Consider the following 22,764-nt stretch of genomic DNA (forward strand, 5'->3'; position numbering starts at 1 on the left):
ACTTTCTACTTTTTCTAAATTCTCGTGCTAAATAAATATACTTTGACCCCTGATAATTTGACTTAAGCAGGAAAAGCAGAGATGTATTTAATAACATAACTTATGTCTCAATTCCCTTTAGGTAATTGCATCATTAATGTTAGTAGTTACACCTGTGCTTTTCTTACTATGACAAGTCAAATTGTAATTTAAAACATCTCTGAAATGTTTTTAAACATAAAAACACAAGGTTTAATTTCTTAGTCTTTACACTACTTACATAACCAAATAACCATTTCCTTATGCAAGTATACAAACACCAACCCTGTAGCAACTTTTCTTTTTAAATTTATTGATACAGCAGCAGAAACATCAGGTCTGTTCAGCCCCTGGAGAGAGGTTGGTGAGTCAGCCTTCAAACACTGCAGTACATAAATATATACCTTTCTCGCAGAGAACATGTTGACAAACCAAATACATTTACATAACATAAATGTCTCCATTACATTCAGGTGCATATACGTGTAGCTCACCAGCAAACCTAAATGGGACAAAGTAATTTTTAAATGTTATTAGTTGCACCTATTTCCTTCCTATGGTAAGTCAAAATGTCTGCCGTGAAAAAGGCATTTGTGTGTCATTAGGAGCTGGACATTGGCCACAGAGTAGGCCAACAGCATGGATGTATTAATGCATTTCATGTAGATGGTTCTGTATATACATGGAATCATTCAGGATAGTGTATTATTGACCGGTAATGCAGAAATACAATGATGACAAAATATATTTTTCCACTGAGGCGACCGCAGTCCTAGTGTCCAGGTGTTATCATTAACGTCATGGTCCACATTTTTGCACAGCTGTCTCTGAGGGTGTCCCCGAGCCTGCTGCTCCACCGGGACCAGGTCCTGGGCTGGGTAAGGCCGATGGGGTGTTTCCTCTTGACTCATGTCCCTCTCTCATTTCAGCTAAGTAGAAAAGAGACTATGTGATTCAGTAACATGCACAGTATAATGCTCCTCGTCTACATGCACACTCTTTCCCTACCTCTGATACCCCTAATCTCATGGACATGCTGCATGGCATAATGATAAATAAATTATTATTAATTAAACAATGATGTCTGAGCATCAGTTACTGTACAAAACGTGTTAAGTGATCAAGTAAAGATTGCCATATTATTGTAAAATTAGACAGATGTTGATTTTATGATAGAATATAAAGACTCATTCAAATGTCACATTGTAATATGGTTTACATACAGTAAGATGACCGTCCTGCATAAAACAAAATAGCTGCAGAGGTCACACAGTTAAAGCAAACAGGTGTGTTCTTCAGAATCTGCATACAGGGTTAATTGTTTTTTATTAGTCTATGAACTCTCTTGTTTCCTGTGCAGAAGCTATAGAAGTGTTTTTTATTATTGTCTTACCAATAGCACTACATGGTGTTAGAATGGGCTTTTCCACTCGCTCCCCCTCTGCGATGGAAGCACGGATCCTCCGAACCACGTAGATGCTAGCTAGGATGAGCAACAAAAAATGGGAAGATACACAGTAAATAAGAAAAAACTGCACTAAAGACTTGAATCATTATGAAGATGTTTTGCTTATAAGCAGGTTTTCTTCTTCATTTGCTTTTCATTAACAAATGGAAACAAAGCTTAATGTTACTTGCACTGCAAACTGATCGATGAATTTATGCTGAATGGCCAATTTCAGAATAATATAGCCTATTTCCCTCTGAAATGTCATGGACTGTAAGTATAAAGTAGCATCAAATGGAATTACTCAAGTGAAGTACAAGTACCCTACCACCACTGCATATATTTGTATCAGCTCGTATAACATAGTTTTGCTTTTATGTAGTCTTGATAGATATAAATGTTACAGTACATTGTCATCTAGGCCTAGTCTATTCGGCTAACACTAAGCAGAGAACACAATATAAACACCAGTGCCTCTCATCGGTGTGGTCAACTAAGGCTAAATACACAAACAACATAAACAAATCCTACCTTTTATTATCAGTCAGACCATTGTTGTTTCCTGTATTAATCTACGTGCTGCAGCTTTCTGCGCCTTCCCGTCTTCACTTATAAACAATTGTTACAAAAGCACACAGGAAGCGGAACATACAAGGGGCGGGACTTAATTCACCGCTCTGCATTCCGATTGGCTGGGCTGTTATGCAACATAGCATGGTACCTGAGAGAGGACATTTCCAGTGATCTCTTTGATGTCAGTAGTGTTTTGTTTAGTTATGAAAGATTCCTTTGTGTCAAGTATTTTCCTATAACAAACAGAGAATTTAATTTTGTAATGAAAGCTATTCCCAGTGGTCTATCACATTTAATGAAATGTCATCTTCAATATGACCAAGCACTGAGGTTGGTATTGATTGGTATGGTATTGATATTATGAAGGCTAAATGCATCAATTAGCATATACGTGATACACTCTGTAAAATAAAATTGTAAACTTATTGATCTTACATGGGAAATTCCATAAACATAAGTGCAAAAACTCTCTCCAACTTCACTGAATTTCTATGTGAATTTGCAGAATATATTAAAACCCTTAATCTTATTGACTCTGAAAAATGCAACAGAACTATCAAATTGTACAATGAAATCATTAAAGAGAAACAATGACCCTTTTTGTTTGTTTGCCCCTTTTCTCTGATTTTGTATTATATCACATAGGCTACTGTTCCTACACAGTTACATGATGAACAATTCATCTGTACACTTTATATTGAGCACTTGTCTGCTGTATTTGTACATTTGTTGTTATTAAAAATTAAAAATCAAAAAGAGAGAGGACATATCCAGTGCCGTGAACTGTTAGAAACCTTATCTACTCAAGATTCATTATAAAAATAAATAAAAAATACACATTGTTGGTCACACTTTATTTTACAGGTCCGTAATTGCCTGGAAGTGTCCTGTATAGACCGGTGTAAGTTGGTGTTGCTAGTAACAAGAAAAATAATTACTCTGTTTTTACATAATTAGGTTTTTGATTGCAGGATGTTTACTTGTACAGGACACCCAGGTCTATTTCTTTAATTTTAAACATTATTTTTTAAATTATATATATATTTAATAATGTATTATTTTATTCCCCTTTTCTCTTACTTTTACATATATTGTCTATGAAGAGTCTCAGTCATCCAGGTCATAGTTATCCGAAGGTTAAAGTCAAGGTTAAAGTCAAGGGCCAAGTCCAGTTGCCCTTGACTTTAACCTTTGTTGGTTTACATATATTCACAATATTACACTGTTAAAACGTTTCTATATGTTCTTGTTTTTAATAAAATATGTAATTCAGCAAAAACATGTCCCCAGAGACTGTTATATTATTATTAATGACATCATTCAATGTGTAAGCAGCTTTTTACTGTTGCAGCTGGTTTTAACTGCCAGTTTTAAGTACTAGAAAACTTTCCACCGTTAAAGGTTCACAAGATCAGTCTGAGGAGTTCTGAGATAATTAATGGGAAAGTTGTGAAATATTGGACTTCAATATTGGAAGATGGCTTCATTACAGCGACAGCGTCTCTGCTTAGTGAGTTGCTGAGTTTATAAGCAGCTGTTGAGAAACTTCCTGGAGAGAACCATTTAAACCCATGTAAATATTAATTATGCATTTACAAATGAAAATTTAATACTTTATGCATGTTGAGTTGCTTGTCTACAGACACATTTCATGATTGCCTGTTCAGCTGACTGGCTGTGCACTGACTAAAGGACTCTACTAAACAAAGCAATCTCATAAGGTCCGCTTAGTAGCTCTGGAGCTTTTGATTGTGTCATGTGATCTTCATCAGCAAATAAAAGTTTACTTACTTGTCATAGAGATGTAGATGTGTAAAGTTCTACTCTTCTGAGCACTTCAAAGACTTCTCATCCATGTTGGCGTAAAAATTGAGATTGAAAGAACAACTCAAAAATACTAATTTTAATAGCATAGCATAAAAATAGCAGTTAATTTGAATGAATTAATTGAAACCATTTAAATTGAAACCATCTCAATTTTCTTTAGAATTAGTACCAAATTATAACCCTTAGAACTTATCAGTGGCGTTCTTGGAAATTATAGGAAACTGTGGGACCCATAAAATAAAGCATTACTGTAGAATCCCCTGCAGCTATTTGTCACTTCACCCATCATCCACTTTCCAGGGAATGGGACTTAATTCAGCTTTATTTGAAACTGCCCAAATAGACTTGAATATTAATTGAACACAAATCAGGTTGATCCTTGTAATAATTTATTATCAGGCATTTTACTGCAATTTACAGAGCTTCATTTATCCTTGACAATCCTCCAAACCTAACAACCAACATTTTGATCAAGTATTTATGTAATTCAATATGCATTTATCATTTGGAATTAAAGCAGGGTGAAACCAACCCAGAATAAAGACACTAAATCATTTCACAATAAGAGTACAGCAGTTTCTCATACAGTTGCATTTGTATATTCAATATATACATATCTTTAATTTAACTTAAAACTGTTTCACACAGCAAGACAAGCACAACTTCACACAGAAATCAAACAATTCACATTCTTTCATTACAACAGTTTTTTTTTTACAATACAAAATACAATTGCAATCACCAGGGGAAACAAATGAAACATAGTTAGTGAAGAGTTAAAGTCATAAGGAATGATGTGACCTGTGAGGTTGAAGGGAGGAAGTCTGAATTTGTTCAGTCTATACACCAGTGGAGGATTATTTTAAACTGCTTTAATGTAGGCCAATAAAAAAAAACAGAGGAAATGTTGATATCTTTTGTCCGTTCATCATGCCAGTGTTGTAAACAAAGTGGTGATTCAGAAGTAAGCCTTTCCTCCCATCAAGCTGTCGCAGTTTTTTTTCACTAAACACCTCACACAAAAACACAAACAACAGAGGGATCTAAGAAGACAGCTGGAGTGTCGAGGGTCAGGACTTAGTCCATCCTGATCTTCTGATTGGTCATCCTGTAGATGATGCTGTCATATCCTGGGTCCATGTTCCACAGGTTGTAAGAGATAGCGATGACAGCGAGGGCCAGAGCGATCATCAGCCACAGAACAATGTTGAAGACCACAGCATAGTGGAAGTTGTACTTGTAAGCCAGGTTGTAAGGGCTGCCAGGGTTACTCTGCAAAAAATGTTTTTTTACAAGATTTAAATCCAGAAAATGTAAATGAACGGCTGCTGCCAATTCCACACTTAAATAAAATCAGTTCCATCCGTTAAGAAGCCATTTGTAAAGTGTGTAGATGTGTCATACACCAAAAGGAGTCACTACTTACAATTACATAAAGAAGCAAAAGAAATAATACGCCTCAGACTTACAATCTGTTTGGATTCCAGGATCGAACGGGACTTCCTGGTCAAAGGAGCCTCAAAGGTCTTAACTGTAACAACCTCTACCACAGCACTGTTGCCATAGAGACCATACACATCCTCTCCAAACTACAATGAAAAAGACAAGTATTATTATATACAGAGGTTCAATTAAAAACTGAGTATATGCTGTTAATAAGGCCCATTAAGACCTTCTCCTTACTTTCTGCAGAACAGAGGCCAGAATGGAAGTGGCATCGCGGTACTGGGGAGAGTCTTGGCCATAGAGCCTGCTGAGCTCCTCCAGGCCAGACAACTCCAAAGAATACAGGTCAGGAGAGTGGTCCTTCGCCAAATGCCTGTGTCTCTGCAGCTACACGAAGGGGAGAGGACAAAGACATCAGAGACAACGCAATGACGAGCCTCACTTTCAGGAGAGAAATGGTGTCAGGGAACCCAGACGACTTACCAGAGCAGTGATATCATGAAGTACCTGGACCTCAGAAAGGAAGAGCAAATCAGCCTAGAAAGTGAGAACAATAAAAGTGTAAGAAAGGAATAACAGACTCCCAAGGATTCAAGCTGTGAAAGAAAATCTCAGTCAGGTAAGGCAGGTCATGCAGAACTCCCACTTGGTATGATGGTGATATTTTTTTTTAAAGTATACTAATAATATATGGTGAAAATTGTGTTCTAACTGTATGAGCATCAAATCAGCCACAAGTTTGTCTTTTTCTTGTTTGTCTAAAAAAGTACATGTAAAATAATAGTAGTTGAGTGGGAGTCAGAGCATGCAATCATTTTACTTTCTAAATGTGAGGTATAAAAAGCCAGTACGGCCTTGTGTGGGTACGATGTTGCTGTCTGAAACTGACCTCTGCATTTCTGCTGAGGGAGTTGAGCGGCAGGGAAGCCAGCACAGAGCCATCCTGGGACAAACGGGCACGGATCTGCTGCAAGGTGACTGGAAGGTCCTCAAACACAGCATTGGCCTTGCCCAGCATATACAACCTCTGAGAGAGACAACAGACAATGAAAATAACATGTGAGCCTCCTAACAGTGATGTCACAGATTGTAAGTATTCTCGGTCTCAGTATATTTTCATTACCTCCTCACTGGGGGCCAGCTGCAGCACTACAGGGGTGTCCTCGGCAAACAGAGAGTGTACTGTCTCTGCAACACTATCCAAGGTAAACGGCACCGGCTGCAAAGAAGAAGACCCAATGACTAACTAAGCCAAATTACATTGCAGACTTCAGTAATATTTACAAAAAGGCATTATATTTATCATAGTGCCACAGCCCAATCTGACTCACATTCTCCAAAGGGTAAGAGGCCACACTCTGAGGCAGGGCCAGGCTATCGACTCCTCTCACCACCACCAGTACGTTAGCCCGCGGACGCTGGAACAACGGACCAGCCTGAAGGCCCGGCCAGGACAGATCCTGTACAAATGAACACACATTGTAAAAGCTAGGCTTGCATAATCATAAGCTTAAACCGGCAGTAACAGATTTTTTGGGCCACTTTGGGGCAGCAGAAACTTGTTGTGAATACAACATTGACATATCATTACTTTTTAAGCTGATATGGCAAACTTGTTAGCAAACAGTTGCTTGTGTTTCTGGCCACCTGATGAAGTCCAATATTCACTCACTTTTTGGTTTCTACCAACTCTCCACTATGTTCACCAGCTACGCGCTAACTGTGTCTGTCGTTTGCTGCTGAGAAGGTAGTGTGCAGTGGGTTTTTAGAGCTTTTTATGTGAAAAACAAACAAAACAATGCTATGAGAGTAGCGAATGTGAATCACAACAGTAAAGGTGCTGCCCGGACAGCTAAACAATGAGCTGGAAGACGTTATAAATGTTAAATAAAAAAGTTCAATAAAAGCCGAGGGGAAGTGAAGATTCATAATAAATTGATAATTCTCTGTAGGCTCATCACTACAAGCAACATCTTTCACGTAATTGTTTTCACATTGTCATTTTATACATTATAATAAAAATATCAAATTATGGGCAATTTACTTACTACTGCTGTAAATAAAAGAATAAAAATAAAATAGTTTAGCATTCTTCTAAATAACAAAGCACCTCTTGAACGGAGAAGCCCATGGTTAAGGCCACCAAATCAGGGATCTTCTCTCCAGAGACGGGCCAGTCTCCTTTTTGGAAGGACACAAACTCTGGAGCCTGTAGCACTGTTAAGCTGTCTCCATGTACACCTGTGAGAAACACAAGACAGCTGTGAATTCTGGTAAAACACATGGGACAAAATAAAGTAATAGTACAAAAACAAACTCCCACCAAAAATTGCAAGTTCGCAACCCTTTCATTTTTTTATGGACAGAAATATGTGTAAGCTCACACAAACTGTGTGGGGAGGTGATGGGGCAGTGGATAAGACACATGCCTTTGGTGTGAGAGACCTGGGTTCAATTCCCCACTGTGACGTGTCCACCGATGTGTCCATAAGCAAGACACTTAACCCTTAGTTGCTCCAGAGGCGTGTGACTTCTGACATATATAGCAATCGTAAGTCGCTTTGGATAAAAGCATCAGCTAAATGAGTAAATGTAATGTGTTACCAGGATGAGCCCAACTTGCCCACCATGTAGTTTTTCTAGCTTTTTTGTTGTTGTTTTTCTATTTGTGCTGTGTTTGAAATCACTGTATCTACTTTTAGTTATTTTTTTTATCCCATTGTCCAATTGGCCTCAAAATCTCCCACAAATGGAGGGAAAACAAGTGCCATGGCGTGTACAATAACTTTTGCTAACAACCCACTTGCAATGCTTTGTCATTCATAGATGTGAATATCAAAGTTTCACAGCAGTTCACCGATGGCGCAATACAACAATGACCCATACTTACCAAAATCATATTATACTCCTCGCTACAGAATTAATTATTTATTATTTATTATGTGGGCAACTATGAATGAGAGAAAGAGGAGGTGGACGCAGCTTTGCTTGAACCTAGCCTATGTTAACATCTATTATTGTACCGAGTTGTTTCCAGAACTTATGGTTATCGTGTAGGTTTACTCAAAATAAAGGTCAGGCAGCCACAGACAGAATTTTAATTGCTGGAAACATAGTCTGCAAAGGTTTTCCATAACTACTGACATGACATTAACACTACAAATAGAAGTGACAGTGAAAAACAGTATAGCTTTACATGAGACTAGAGATATTTGAATTGAGCATTTACGGTATATAATTTAACATCATCAGTAACAGTGGGACACATCATCCACTGAAATGAGAAGCAATGTCACTCCTGTCAGGGTAGTATTACAGTTCATTCCCACTGATGTGTTAATTGAACTTTACAGCAAATACCGGCAGCCTGACTGGACTTCACGGGTCAGGGTAAAGATGACCCATGAACATGTTACTTCGCGGTGGATGGAGGCACAAACTCGTGACAGAATGCGGATGATGAATGTTAAAGAGGAACTACCAGTTTATAGCCGTCACATGACAGGACAACCTTCTGTGAAATAGTAGGCAGCTAAACGGAAGCAAATAAATGTACATTTCCCTTCAATTGTATGTGACCAAGAACACTTACTGAACCTTTCCATCAAGAAACCAGTTACACATTCGCACCCTCCCTGCTAGCTTTGGTTCATGCGTTACATGTTAGCAACAAGCTCTTACGATCTCCAGTTTCTAACCCACTAAGGCCGATCCAAATCTACAACATTATTCCACACATTCTCATTATTTTTCGTAAAGTGGTGTTATATCTAACGTTTGCATAGGATTTTATCTGTAATATAAAAGGCGATGCTAACGATCTTCCCAGCTAGCTTAGCGAGTTGTCATTTGCAAATACAGCGGATACGTGAGGTTAACACGTTAGATTTATGTGAGAGAAAACCACATCGTAAAAAGTGAATCATGACTATCTCTCATTGCACATTTCTTACCGGTTCTGACAAGGAGGCAGAGCAGAAACGCCGCGGAGAATACAGCCTCCATCTTTCGCCAGTTTGTCAGCGACATCTTTCTCCTTGGCACAGCAGAGTTCAGCTGACCTGACGTCACGACACCGCAAAGAACCATGGGACAGTAACTGGCCCGACACAACACAGGTGGTGGGTGCGCACCAGGCGCGTGATGTCAGGTCTAAATAATATGTAAGGAATGTTTTAGACTATACTGTAGTTTCTGCAGCAAAATTCATTTGGTGCTACATTGTGAGTGATTTACGGTGGAAAAAAGCATGTGTTATTCTTAACAAATATTGTATGAATAATAATATGGCAAAATAAGTGTCCTTTTAGATATTGAATCGGATTTACCCTGACAAAAAAGTGTTTTTTTTAAACATTTAACATTGCTTATAACTGGGATTTTTGCAATCTGGAAAGATAAACTACATTTGATCTATTTTACCACTGTGAACATACAAGTTTTTGGAACATTTTATTAACAAATAAACGGGTAAGAGTATGTCAATGAATGTATTTGATGTACATGTTATATTTTGTACTTCATGATCCAGACAACTGTGCTATGCAGCTCCTCATCACACTTGGAAAATTCCACATCAATAAATCAAAATGGACTGCATCCAAACCTGTTTACTATTGAACTGAAACACTACTGTACCTCAATAGAACACAGAAAAAAAGCAATAAAAAGCTCCACTGTTCTAGAAGAACTGAATTTAATTAGAGCTTCTGGAATTGTAGGATGTATTCGATCATTTGTATCCTTTGCATTTTTGTTGCTTTATGAATTTTGCATCAAAAAAAAAAAATTTTAAAGAAAAGGTATAAATCACATGAACAAATCTGTGGGTACTTGGTATAAACAACTACCATGGATAATACTGTTACTTGTGGAAGTATTCAGATCCTTTACTTAAATAAAAGTATCAATACCATGCTGTGAAAATACTCCACAACAAGTAAAAGTCCTGCATTCAGAACCTCATTAGTAAAACTTGGCTATTTATAGTCAGCAAATTGTATGCATGTACAATAGAATACTTAAAGTAGGCCATCAAAAATTGTACTGTTATTTCCATTTGCCAAATGTCTCTATTTACTGTACTTCACGTATTTAACCAATGTTAGACTGATGTAATGCATTTCTTGGGACCACTGGGTAGTTAGGATTAGGGTAGTTTAGCTTTTAGGGTTTTCTGTATGTAGGTTAGAAATTATACTGTAGAACATGTTCGATTCCTCGTATCTCAGAGAGGCCACAGAATGTTTTGCTTTTATATCACTTGTGAGTATTTTAGGCCTGCACTGCAATGTTCTCAAGGCTCTTTCTTACATAAGACAGTCCGCAGGGACACAATTTTTTTACATTTGTTGTAGAACAGGCGATCTTGCCTTTTATCTTAATACTCCTCCCATTACAGTTGTGGTTCAAATGAGTGCTCTTTGTTGTAAAATTGCATTGGCAACAAACATTACATTTTAAGTTGCCTTGCTTTTCATCTAAGAAAGTATGAAAGTAGGATTTTTCAATGCCTGGTCCGATTGAACTATTCTGTCCCCTACAATATGTTCTCGAGGAGATTTCTTGAAATGGGGGTCCAAGCCCAAGATATGCCACTGTCAATGTCACATATTCAGAAAACATTAACAGCTAATAAATCCAGTGATAAAATATATATGATTCTGAAATGGGCCATTCTGCTGAATGAATACATTTACTTTTGTTACTATGTTGTAATGCTAATACATGTAGTTTTACTTGTAAACAGTGTATTTCTATGCTGTGGTATCGCTACTAGTACTAAAGTCTTCTGCCACTGGTGGGAGCTATGGGACTGGAGCTGGAACAAAACAATCAATTAACTGACAGCTGATCTGATCTGCAGAAAATTTATAAACACTAAAAAAATCATCATCAATTAACCTTTATCAAGCAAAAGGACCAAACATTTTTGGTCACATCTTCTCCAGTTGCTACTTTTCTCTTTTCCATATTATAATGAGTAAGCTGAATATCTTTGGGTTTTGGATTGTTGGACTTTTAAAACGTCACTTGAAGACATCACATTTGGAAATGTGTACATTTTTCTCTGTTTTCCAACATTTAATTGACTAGACAATTAATCAAAATAATGATGAATTAATAATCATTGCAGCCCTAAATAGGACTTTCCAATAAATTAAGTGGTTTCATTTCCTCGCCTCTTTATGGATTTCCTGTGTACTGAGTGTGGTTTATTGTTTGTTTGTTTAAGAGTTGGCAAGCTATCATTTCTTTGTATGGTGTGTAACAACCTATATATATTTCTTACCTAAACTGGTTTGTCTGTTTGTGTGGACTGGAGCAGAGGTTTCGGCACACAGTAACAACCAAATAGAGCACAAAAAACATTTTTACTTTTACACTTCTTCACCTTTATAATGTCCATTTATGAACCATAATAGCTGGTTATTAGAGGCTTATGTTCAGAGATGTTCCTTTATTTCTAAAACTACATTCTGCTGTTGAGAGGGTGAGTGTGACCCTCCTGCACCTTCTCCCTCAGAATATGACTCTATGACTTCAGTGTTTGGGCTGAGAAACTAAGGTCTGTGAGGCTGATCTCTTCTTTTTTCAGCATCTTAATTAGCTGTTTGACAGTCTCTTGTCACTCCATGACCTTTACCTGGAGATGTGAATTGGGCCGTCTCCTCTCTGCCTGGAGACAGCAGCTAAAGCTCTGACCTCACTCCATAAAGCTCTCTGAACTCTGCTGCCAAATAAAACAAGCATTCATGTTGCACATTCTTAGAAAATCTTTTCAACGTAAAAAGAAGTCTTAAGATCATCCTAGAGCTAGATGATAATGATTTTAGTCTGCTTTCTCTCTTTCATCAGAGGATTTCTCCAGGGGTTTATTTATGGCCTGAGGGACTAGGTTCCCTCTCTAAAGCTCCATTGTCAACTTGCGGATCAACTAAAGACCCCCCACCCTTGCTCTTGGCAGCCTGCCAGGGATCTCTTTGCACCCACTCTGCAGAGATAGGCTAGTTGGGAATTCAGTTCGGAGTCTATCTGCCTTGTGAGGCTCCCCCTTACTTAAGACACCATTTTAGTTGCAGCTCAGCCAGATCGTCATGCTGACACACTGCTGCTCATTGTGCGCGTTCTTCAGAGCCTCCCAGACTGTGGGACTGTGAGTGTCTTTTACAGCCACTGAAATCCAGAACTTCTATTTGACCCAAATATGTTTTGTATTGAAAATGCCTCATAATTTCTTAAATGAGCTGGGCACTTTAGTTTTCACATGTGAGTAAACAGAGAATTATTTGAGGACTATTTCAAGCCATGGATTTTGTGTTAGTATTTCTGGTTGCAGGATGGCATAGGCGGGAATGACTCCAATCAAACTGCCAATGGTGAAGAAACACATGACTCACTACAAGTGTGGCTCATTTATGCTTTTTGACAGTAATAAGAGGTCAGTGGAATAGGATAATAAAATATATCAGTTTGGTTACAACAATATTTATTAGTAGGATTAATTTTTTCTGGGTTTTGATCTTTTGGTGGAACGAAGAAAAAGAAAAATATATAGGAAAAATATATAGAGCATCACTAGACATCCTATTTAAACTATATTTTGACACAGAGTTAAAAGACCCAGTAATAATCATTACCTTAAAGCGGTTGTCATTTCAGTTAATTTTGCAATTAAGAGGTGCATATTCCCAAATCTATTTGTACTTGTTTCAGTAAATTACCAAATACTGAAACACAGCACACACATTGCCCTTAATCCTACCTTAATGCAGACAACAAAACAAATTCATATTAAATATGAATGTGGGTATCCTGGCCTTTTCAATTTGAATGATCATACCAATAAAAAAATGTATGATTAAAAAAAAAAAAATACAACACCCACACAGTTTAGACATTGGTCCATTAAATTTACCATCTAAAAGACAGTTTTTGCACAGTGGAGGGCGCTGCAAGCCACAAGCTTTTCAACATAGAACATCAGCAGATGGTAGTTCAGGTGTTGCTCAGTCATGGCTGCAGCAATATAATAAATTGAATGACACCTACACTACAAAAATATTCCAAGAGATGGCAATGTAGGATTGTGTTTGTCACACCTCTATGACAGGCAAGAAGATTGAATTTGATGGGACAGTCTAAAAACTTTCGTTCGGCAACACAATTTAATTCAACATTGACAAAATAGGCCCAAAAGACGTTTCCTCTTGCAGTTTGTATATTTATTTTAAAGCAACTTCTTTTGTAAAATATAAATACAAATTATGAGATATTTTAATTACAAAGTTAAAACAAAAATGAACACACCAAAAATTACTTTACTGCAGTAGCCTCCTTGTTATATACAAGCTCTGTGCCGAAGGGTGAATATCAACATTATCTTAAAACTTTTTTATACAAACAATTTTGTAGTTTTGCTTGTTAAATTACAGACTAAACAGGAAGCAAAATTTGAACATTTAAAAAAAAGATACAACAAACTAGCCCCTGAGGCTCAAGCGAGCGCTAAAGTCTGAGGAGAGAAAAGCAACAAAATAAAACAGGACATCATGTGCTTCCTATAAACACAAATACCATATTCAATAGCACAGTCTCAGTACTATCCTGTACAGCTACACACAGGCACAATGTGCTGCGCGCTCACACACTCCATCCAATCGCCGACAACACGAATACACACTGTTGCCACACAAAATCTTTCAGAGGGGAGTCATGAGCAACGTCCGAAAGAAACAAAAAACTTGATATTTTATATATATATATATATTTTTTTATATTTATTTATTTATACATATATTAATTTATAAAAATAAGACCATTATTAAGCCTATGGAGTCACAAATGTATTGATCCTCAGTTAACGGATGAAACGTTTCGGCAGCCAGTCAGTCCATCTGTACAGTGCAGGGCCGAAGCATGGGAACTAAGGGTTAGGCTAAGGCATATCATCATAACCCCTGGTTGGTTTTAAAGAAAACTGCAGTCGGTAAGGATCAAGGTCTGGGTCTATTGGCTTCAGGGGTCAGGATGAGCCCAACTTGCCCACAGCCTTTATTTTGTCCTTCAGTTTGTTCCCCGGGTGGTCCCAGCGGTCGTCCAGACACTCTAGTGTGGAGCCCAGAAGAGCGGCCAGCTCAGCGCTGTCTTCCACCAGGTCCAACAGGTCCTTGCTGTCCGGCTGGAAGCCCTCCAACTCCTCTGGGCAAGAGAAGAGCTGCGACAGAGAGGCCTGCCGGTAAAACTCTGCCTCTGCCACAGTCACAACCTCCATGTGGGGGAAGGTCTGTCGGAAACCGCGAGCCGACATCCGCAGCCGACGAAGCACATCGGACAGTAGCAGCCAGTTTCTGGGCCTGAAAGAAGAAATCAGCCAATGTTTAGGAATGAGGGCTGACAGAGGAAAAAAAATATCTAAACAATTGCCTGCTCTTGAGATCAAAGCTCACCCCTGGGAGAGGGACACCTGGATGTTATAGCAAGGCAGCAGAGGGCGGTCAGAGAACTCAAACTCAAACACCTCCCGTTTATCATCCTCGTCCTCATCCTCTGGGCCCGGGGGGTCGGCCAGGATGTCGTAGATACCGCCCTCTTCACTTGACTCTGACACACATAAAGAAATACACATGAATAATTTTTAGTGAGCATCCACATTATCATAAAAAATACACAGAGGTTTATCGTTCAAAAGCTACAGTAGATGAAGAGGTTTAAAAATAGAGACTTTGTTCGCACTAAAACACACACTTACCACACACAGCGCTGCCATAGAATTCCCAATAAAGCCCTGGGTCGTCATCTGTGCGGCCCTGAAGGTCAGCAAAATAATCTATGGAGAGAAGAGAAGAGCGAAGCCTGTTATTCAAGAGCTGGAGCCCTGAGGTCAGGCAACGAAGCAAATACCATTGCCCTTTAAGACTACAGCAGAAAAATGGATAAAGAGCATAGTAAAATAGAAGAGGAGGAGGAGGGGCGGTGTCAAGAGAGAAAAGAGAAACAAACAGAGCAAATGTTCTGGGGGAGGGCTGATGGTCAGGGGCCAGCGGCTGTACCACAGGGGAGGAGAGCGACTGTCTCCGCTGGGTTAGAGCTGGCTCAGTTCAGAGCGGGGCTGCCAGGAATCAAACAAGAACCACACACAGTCGCTGAGTGCGCACACATATATATAGGCACATACACACACACGCACGCATATATATATATGACACACACACAGAGACAGAGACACAGAGACAGAGACAGAGACAGAGAGAGAGAGAGAGAGAGAGAGATAAGCAGAGGGAGCTGCATAAGCACACGCAGAGAGAGCAAAGTGTGTATTCAGAATGCACACACACACACACAGAGTGGGAGCTGGGCTTTGTGCCAGTACTGAGGCGTGGGGCGTCTGGCGTGTGTTTGGAGGGATTAACGGCCTCCAGATGAGTGGGACCAGGTGGAGGGAGGGCAGCAAATCGCTCGCTCTCGCTCATTTTCTCCGGTGCTCGATCTCCCTCTCTCCCAGCTCTGTCAATCTTAGCAGCCATCGATCTATCCATCCAAGCTCTTCTCAAAATTCAACACCATCTTTCCAGCCATCTACATATAAATCTCCCTTTTGCACTAAACCTGTTCACCCTTCTGCAGATCGTGAACTCACACCTGTTCATTTTCACCCTGACCTACCATCTCTTCTCCTGCATCCTGTCTCTTTTACTAAATCCTCTCTCATGTATCTCAGATCATCAGGTTTAACTAGTTAGATGCTCATGTAATATTAAGCAGCTGGCTACACAGGAAGCGTGTGCATGTGCGTGCTTTCACTTCCTCGTCCTGTACATAAACTGGTCCTGTTGTCTCTTAATTACAAATATTCAGAGGAGCCCTCTTGACACAAACGCCCCAAATACAAACCACGTCAGACTCTAGCGTGGCAGCCGTTTGAGAGGACACACTCAGGCGCTCACATGCACGCATACAAAAGCAGAGTCTCCAGCCAGAGCGAAGCCCATTTCCACACGTACGCTGAGCAAACACAGTTGGCGTTGCTAAGTAACCAGATAGAGGAGCTCAGAGGCAGCAGCACGCACCCCGGCGGGCTGAGACTCCCTTTCTAACAGGTGGTCGAGGGAGGGGTAGTGGGACGGAATGACTGAGATGGGCATGTCTTGTAGCAGCGATTGTGAGGAGGTGGATGAGGATTTACAGAGAAGGAACAGGTTGCACAGAGGTCATTGCATTGAAAGAACAGCAAACAGTGAATGAGCCAAGGCTGGAGCATTTTTTTGAAGTGGGTTGCTGACCGATCTTTTCTACAATTTACCCTTGCCCCACTTCGATATCCACTCTCTAGAGTATCTGCTGTCTAAACCAATTTTATATATACTATTGCACTTATTGCAAAACAGTTAAATGCATAACAGCAGTGTATTGTAAATTTTAGGCAATAAAATCAGACTCTTAAATTTAAGACAAAGGTTATGTCCTCTGTATTTTTGTATCTAAGGATTTGGGTTGGTTTGGAACTGTATGCCTGTTGTTTGCATGACAAAACCAGCCATCTATAGATGCATGTGTGTACTTTGCAGTTGCTGCTTCTCAGTACTTGGATGTTTATTATCTTAATTCATGGATAATAAAAGATCACCATTATTTCTAGCTGACATCGCTTGCAAGGGAACGCTTGACTTAAATAGAAGTCCTCAAATCCCCAAGTCATCACTTCTATTTTGTATCCAGGAACTTTGATTCAGTTGATCAAATCAGCCAACTCCAGGTTGAAAATCTGAATGAGCGTGATGACTGAAGGAGGGGAAAAATTATGTTTGATTTCAAAGGGACTTTGAACGTTGTATGTGGATTGCAACTAATGACCTCAGTATTTCTAAATCCCTGGCTTAACAGTGTTTATGAAAAGCCAGCTGGGATCTTACCAGTGAGGAAACGCTCCATGCTGTCGCTGTGGGTCATCTTGAGCAGGCCACGGCCAGAATATGTGGCCAGGGTGGGGTCAGCGCCATAAGACAGCAGGACCCGCACCACGTGCAGGTGGTCATTCTCCACAGCATCATGAATTGGTCTAGACCCACACAAATTTACATTAATTTTAATTTAAGGATCAAACAGGAACAGCACTGACATGGCCACAAAATCAGGACAGAGGTTAAAGATGTATGCATACATATATACACATATATATATTACTGTCAAATTAACGGCGATAACTGATTCTTTATTATTGATTGAACTGATTATTTAGTATTGTTACTAGTAGTTTCTCAAATTAAATGTTGACAGCGATACTTTTAGTGGCACAGTGTGCCACTCGGTGAAACATAAGAGAACACACTTTTTTGCCCTCTTTACATTTCCTCTAAACTCTGACTTTGCAGGACATAAATTTAAAAAAACCTCAGTACTGTAATATTACGAATGGTGCAAATCTGGTAATAGTTTGATAAAAGCTAAACTGCTACACAATGCACCTTTAAGACCCGTGCACAGTTTCCAAGAACAGACCCCCTACTGTAAATTTTCATAACACAGCAGTGAAAGCACTAGCATTTCCCCATTTAAAACTGCAGATAATCTGTCAAATCACTGCTCTAACCAAGCAAATACAAAACCAATCCCAGGCATTGTGTTATGAGCAAACTCAAGTGACTTAATTGATGACTAAGCCCTGGCTTTCCCTGTAAGGACATGCCATGATCATGTTTGCATTGTGCATAGGAGATGTGTTTATGTAAGCAGACGTTTCTGTGATTTCCATGCATATGAATGAGTTTATTTGTTTACCTGGTGCCATCCTGTGCACTGCAGTTGATATCGGCACCGTAATCCAGCAGGTGTTGGACTATGCTGAGCCAGCCGCGGGCGCATGCCTCGTGAAGAGCACAATAACCGGCGTAGTCTCTGTGATTAACCTCACATACTCTGTTCTCCAGACAGTATAGTACCACCTCCTAAAGAGAGCAAACACAGAGGGAAAGTAGAGTTTAACGTCTGATATTTTCTATGTATGGGTGCATGTGTAACAACTACCCAAGGAAAAAAGACCAAGCACACAAGTCAGAAAGAGCAGACACATTTGCAAACAGTCCTTTCCTTTACAGTTCCTGTGGGAGAGAAATTAGGGAAAGGAGGAACTGAGTGTGTTCCTGTGCTGGACAAACACACATGCACACACAAATGCTCCATAATACTAGAGATGGCGCCAACACACACTGAGGAGACTAAGTGTGACTCAACTGTATTTAGCCTGCCAGATCCTGCGCATGCACATATGAGTGTGTGTGACTGTGTGTCTGTGTGCCCCGGTTGGGCCTGGACGCCACTGTGGCAGCCAGTTACGATGGCTGGGCTCTGAACACAGTGTAATGGAAGCGGAACAAAGAGATTTGAGAGAGGCGCTCAAGAGCTGGAAACGTTTTCTCTGGTCTAGGGCTGCGACAGTTGGGCATCCAGCACTAAGTAGTCAGACTGTTTCTCATTGGACTGGAGCAGCATCAGCGTGTTGATATGGGGCCTGTCCGAGTCAGACAAGTGTGTGTTTCAATACTGTGGGTATGTGTTTGTATCTGTGTGGAAGATTCAACTTAGTGTGGGACTGGGCAGACGTATTTGCAGACTTGTAAAAAACAGAAAACACTGACAGTAATATTTTATATATATATAAAATATTTGTAAAGGCATGACTCACATACATTGAGATACACTCTGTCCTGCTAACAGTCCTGTGCAGAGGGGAGGAAAGCTGCTCATCTGAACCTGGGGAATGACTCCAAACTTCCATTTCTATGCTAATTCTAGCCTGCCGTCTAGTCCAAGTGTTTATCTCTCTCTCTCTTTCAGTGCAGAGCGGATGGAGGGAGGAAGAGGAAAGGAAAGGCAGGCAACGGAGAGAGAACAGACTGACAGAGAGATGAGAGGAGGGCTAGAGAGGGCGGAAGAACGGGAGAAGCGAGAGGCAACACCCCAACAGATGACAGATTAATGAATCTGTGGATGAAATCTGCCGGGGCTGTCCTCTGGGCTGCAGCTGATAATAACAAGAGATGAAACGGAGGGGTGAAGAGTGGGTGGTGGTGGTGCGAAGTAAGTGTGTTTGTATGTGTGTGGGGTGGGGTGGGAGTGAGGGTCGAGCTGTGGAGGAAGGAGAGACAATGAAGAGAGGGGGAGAAGAAATGGAAAGCAGGATGAGAGAAAAGAAGTGAGCAAGTGTGAGCAAGAAACGAGAGGAAGTGGGACAACGCTCCAACTGGTTTTCGCTCACTGCCAACACTCTGTTTGCCTGCTGGAGAGAGATTCAGGAGCGCCGTGCCGAAGCTCCCCTCTGGGGGATTCCACTCGCTCTGTGTGTTTGTGCATGTGTGTGAGTGAATGAGAGCAAGTGTTAGAGAGACTGACGGGTAGAGAGAGTGTTGATATGCATCTTGCCTAAGTGTGTGTGCGTGTGTGTGTGCGCGCATGTGTGTATTTTTGGGCCACTGATGAGTATGTGTGTGGCTGTGGAGGAGGCATAGCGCTAAACCTCTGAAGCCGTGTTTAATATCGCTGGAAGAGAGCAAGGAGCTTAGCACAAGAGCCCCTGCTTCCCGCCACACACACACGTGCAAACACTCCTCCGCAGTAAAATGAGACAACCCCCCAACCCCCCCCCCCGCTCTTTCCCTCCGTCCTCTAATCTCCCTCTCTAGAATGCTTCCCTGCGCTCGCCTGCAATCAATGCATCACTCAGACATTTAACCCCTTGCAATGATGCCTTGTATACTCCTCACGTAGAACAGGTGTGTGTGTGTGTGTGTGTGTGTGTGTGTGTGTGTGTGTGTGTGTGTGTGTGTGTGTGTGTGTGTGTAAATGCCTATCACATGTGCAGGTGATGCATGAGTGGCTTTCCTTGTGTGATGAAGAGCCAACAGTCTATGCAGTAAAAAAGTTGGTGCGAGCCTAGACAAGTGAAACGTTTGCATGTGAGAGTGGTGGTATAAGAGCCAGACTGTTGCTGAATGACTGTGCTCGGGTAACAGAGGAAGCCTGAGAATCACATCTTCTGATCTCAGATAGTTTATTCATCTCACACTGACGCACTCACATGCTATTAGCTAACCGAACAACAAAGATAAATTTAAAAAAGCCATTTTTTTATATATATTATTCAGTCACAATAAATGCCTCCAGCCTCAACCAATAACCTGTTTTGCATAGTAAAGCTCAGCTACATACCAAATAAAACATTTCATTTAGGGGAAACCACAGTCTGAGCCTTTCCTGGTCATACCACAAAGTCATGACAAAATATATTCAAATGTCCTTGTGATTGAGTTGCTGAAAGCTTGGTGACATAGTGACTACATGTGGGGCTAGTTAATGAGCTACTGTGGTTGGCGCTAAATGCTAGCACACTACAGTAGCTAGCCTGATGCTATGATGATGGCACCCGCCAGTAAAAATAGCTCATGATGCTAGCTGGCTTGCTACCAGTCAGCTAACAATCAATTAGAAAGCCAGCTAGGTCCGTTGGCAACAGGATAACAAGTTAAAAAGGCTAATTCAAGGGGATGTATTTGTATCATCCATTGTGTGGAGACAGAGCAGACTAATTACAGCATATAGGATAGCCTCCTTAATTTTGGACTCTGTGGGTCTCGGTTTCCTCAAGTCATCACTGTCACGACTGTTTGCTATTGGCCAAAGGCACAAATTTGTGAGCCAAAGTTCAGTGTGGACTTTGTCCCCACAAGAAAATCCACAAATTGCTGTAATTTTGGTCCAAAACGTTGGTATCATAGATGCTGGTCTGACTGGGCACTTAAAATGCAATCTAGTTTTTGTCTTTGCTTGGATCATACATAGATTTGAGAAGGAAAATCAGAAGTGATTCATGTGAGGAGAATAAATGACAGATTGCACCTTTATCTGAGCTTTCAATGGGTAGAGCTGAGGGGCCCCCCGAGCCCCGGCACGAGGGGGAGAGGGATGAAGACATCCGCAGAATCTCTCCTCATTACCATTTCAAATGCTCAGAGAGGGAGGCAGACGAGGGAGAGTGAGAGAATAAAAGGGGAGCGAGGGGAGGGAGGAAGAAAGAGAGTGGGCTTTCGTGTGCAGAGGCACGGATCGCAAAACTAAACGAACATGAAATATGCACAGTGTCGGGCAGGCATCAGGAACAGCACAGAACATTGTGCGTGTCTTAAATTACATGCATGTGTGCATGACGTGATTCTGTATCCTGCATGTGCAGGTCTATACACAAAGGGATGTCTGTGCATGTGGTTTCAGGGTAACAACCGGTTCTGTAGTGAGCATATAGGCTGTGAGTGTGTGTGTGTGCGCGTGTGTGCATGAGGCGATTCTGAATTTGCATGTGCAGGTCTGTGGGGGTGTGTGACAGCAGTGAGTGCGGAGAGTCAGCGCTCTGTGCAGCATATGGAGAAGAACACGTCAGGATGCCTGTGCATGTGCTTATTGGGTCATAACGGGTGTTTCACTGTGCGTATTTCTGTGTGTGTGTGCTTGTAATCAGCATGTGAGCGCTGTGTGTGTGTGTGTGTGTGTGCGTGTGCGCCTGTGTCTCTCAGGCCCTCATATCTCTCTGCCTCAGTGTGATAAGCCCAGTGCTTGCGGCGCTAAAACACCAGCGTGAGACAAGTGCTCTGTACGTCTACAGGCTTGTATGCAAGTGTGTGTGGGGCAGTGTGCATAAATTGGTGTGTGTCTGCACACGTACTTGCGTGCGTGTGTGCGTGCGTGCGTGCGAGCCCCAGGGGTCTGCCCCAGGCTTATCACACACAGGCAGTGAGAGACAAGCTTCCTGAGAGAGGGAGGGAGAGAAAGAGAGGGAGAGAAAGAAAGGGGGGGGGTGGAGGGGAAGGCGGGGGTGTTGTTTGCGCAGCGGTCAGCGCCTTGTTTGTGTAGTCTCAGGTTTTCTCCCCCCTCCTCCATCTTTCCCTCTCCACACGCGGAACGCAGGAAGAGAAAAATGCGAAGGGGGAATGAAAAAAAAGGAGAGAGGGGGGAAAAAAAAAAACGTTCGAGGGAGACGCATAAATCAGAGACAAGCCAGCTTCTCTCCAGCACGGCTGACTGAACCCTGCTGCTGCGCTGCACCCTGTGTGTGTGTGTGTGTGTGTGTGTGTGCGTGTGTGTGTGTGCGAGCGAGCGAGGGAGAAAAACAGCCGCCGCCACTGCTAACCACAGTCACCACGGCACATTAGAGGGCCATTAGAACGCGATTATACTCCCAGTGCTTACCTCTCATTCACACTCTTGCTCTCTCCCACCCTGACTCACACACATTCACGCATAATGACTGACACACACACACACACCACTCATCATCATAAATGTGTATAACAAACACACACAACCATAAAGCAACTAGTTAATGAGCAACAAAAGATACCCACATCTATTTACAGTTCTGTGAAGATGCCTCTGCTGGTGATAAAAATGATCATGCGCGCGCGCGC

The 22,764-nt window shown here is 41.1% G+C and overlaps 2 protein-coding genes and 1 long non-coding RNA gene across 4 annotated transcripts in view; all 3 read right to left on the reverse strand.

Annotated features, from left to right (window-relative positions):
- Positions 1-311: 311 nt before the first annotated feature.
- LOC123973791 lies at positions 312-2,125 on the reverse strand. The gene is made up of 3 exons (XR_006825702.1): positions 1,997-2,125; positions 1,412-1,501; positions 312-947 (listed from the first exon to the last, which is right to left on the reverse strand). It is a non-coding gene; the product is annotated as an uncharacterized LOC123973791 (long non-coding RNA).
- Positions 2,126-4,237: 2,112 nt separating this feature from the next.
- On the reverse strand, positions 4,238-9,417 carry atp6ap2 (ATPase H+ transporting accessory protein 2). Its single transcript, XM_046054975.1, has 9 exons — positions 9,265-9,417; positions 7,422-7,552; positions 6,643-6,771; positions 6,435-6,530; positions 6,201-6,338; positions 5,795-5,848; positions 5,549-5,698; positions 5,335-5,454; positions 4,238-5,137 (listed from the first exon to the last, which is right to left on the reverse strand). The coding sequence occupies exons 1-9, from the start codon at positions 9,398-9,400 to the stop codon at positions 4,943-4,945; spliced, it is 1,149 nt and encodes a 382-aa protein (XP_045910931.1). The 5' UTR covers positions 9,401-9,417; the 3' UTR covers positions 4,238-4,942.
- Positions 9,418-13,520: 4,103 nt separating this feature from the next.
- bcor (BCL6 corepressor) overlaps positions 13,521-22,764 on the reverse strand; it is a 22,634-nt gene continuing 13,390 nt past the window's right edge. For both annotated transcript variants that reach the window (XM_046053559.1, XM_046053558.1), the window contains 5 exons: positions 18,089-18,255; positions 17,224-17,369; positions 15,063-15,140; positions 14,761-14,914; positions 13,521-14,667 (listed from right to left, as the gene is read on the reverse strand). In XM_046053559.1, the coding sequence (XP_045909515.1) occupies positions 14,337-14,667; positions 14,761-14,914; positions 15,063-15,140; positions 17,224-17,369; positions 18,089-18,255 (876 nt within the window). In that variant the 3' untranslated portion in view covers positions 13,521-14,336. The remainder of the gene's footprint in view (positions 14,668-14,760; positions 14,915-15,062; positions 15,141-17,223; positions 17,370-18,088; positions 18,256-22,764) is intronic.

The sequence above is a fragment of the Micropterus dolomieu genome, linkage group LG07, assembly GCF_021292245.1.
Source record: "Micropterus dolomieu isolate WLL.071019.BEF.003 ecotype Adirondacks linkage group LG07, ASM2129224v1, whole genome shotgun sequence".
Lineage (NCBI taxonomy): Eukaryota > Metazoa > Chordata > Actinopteri > Centrarchiformes > Centrarchidae > Micropterus > Micropterus dolomieu.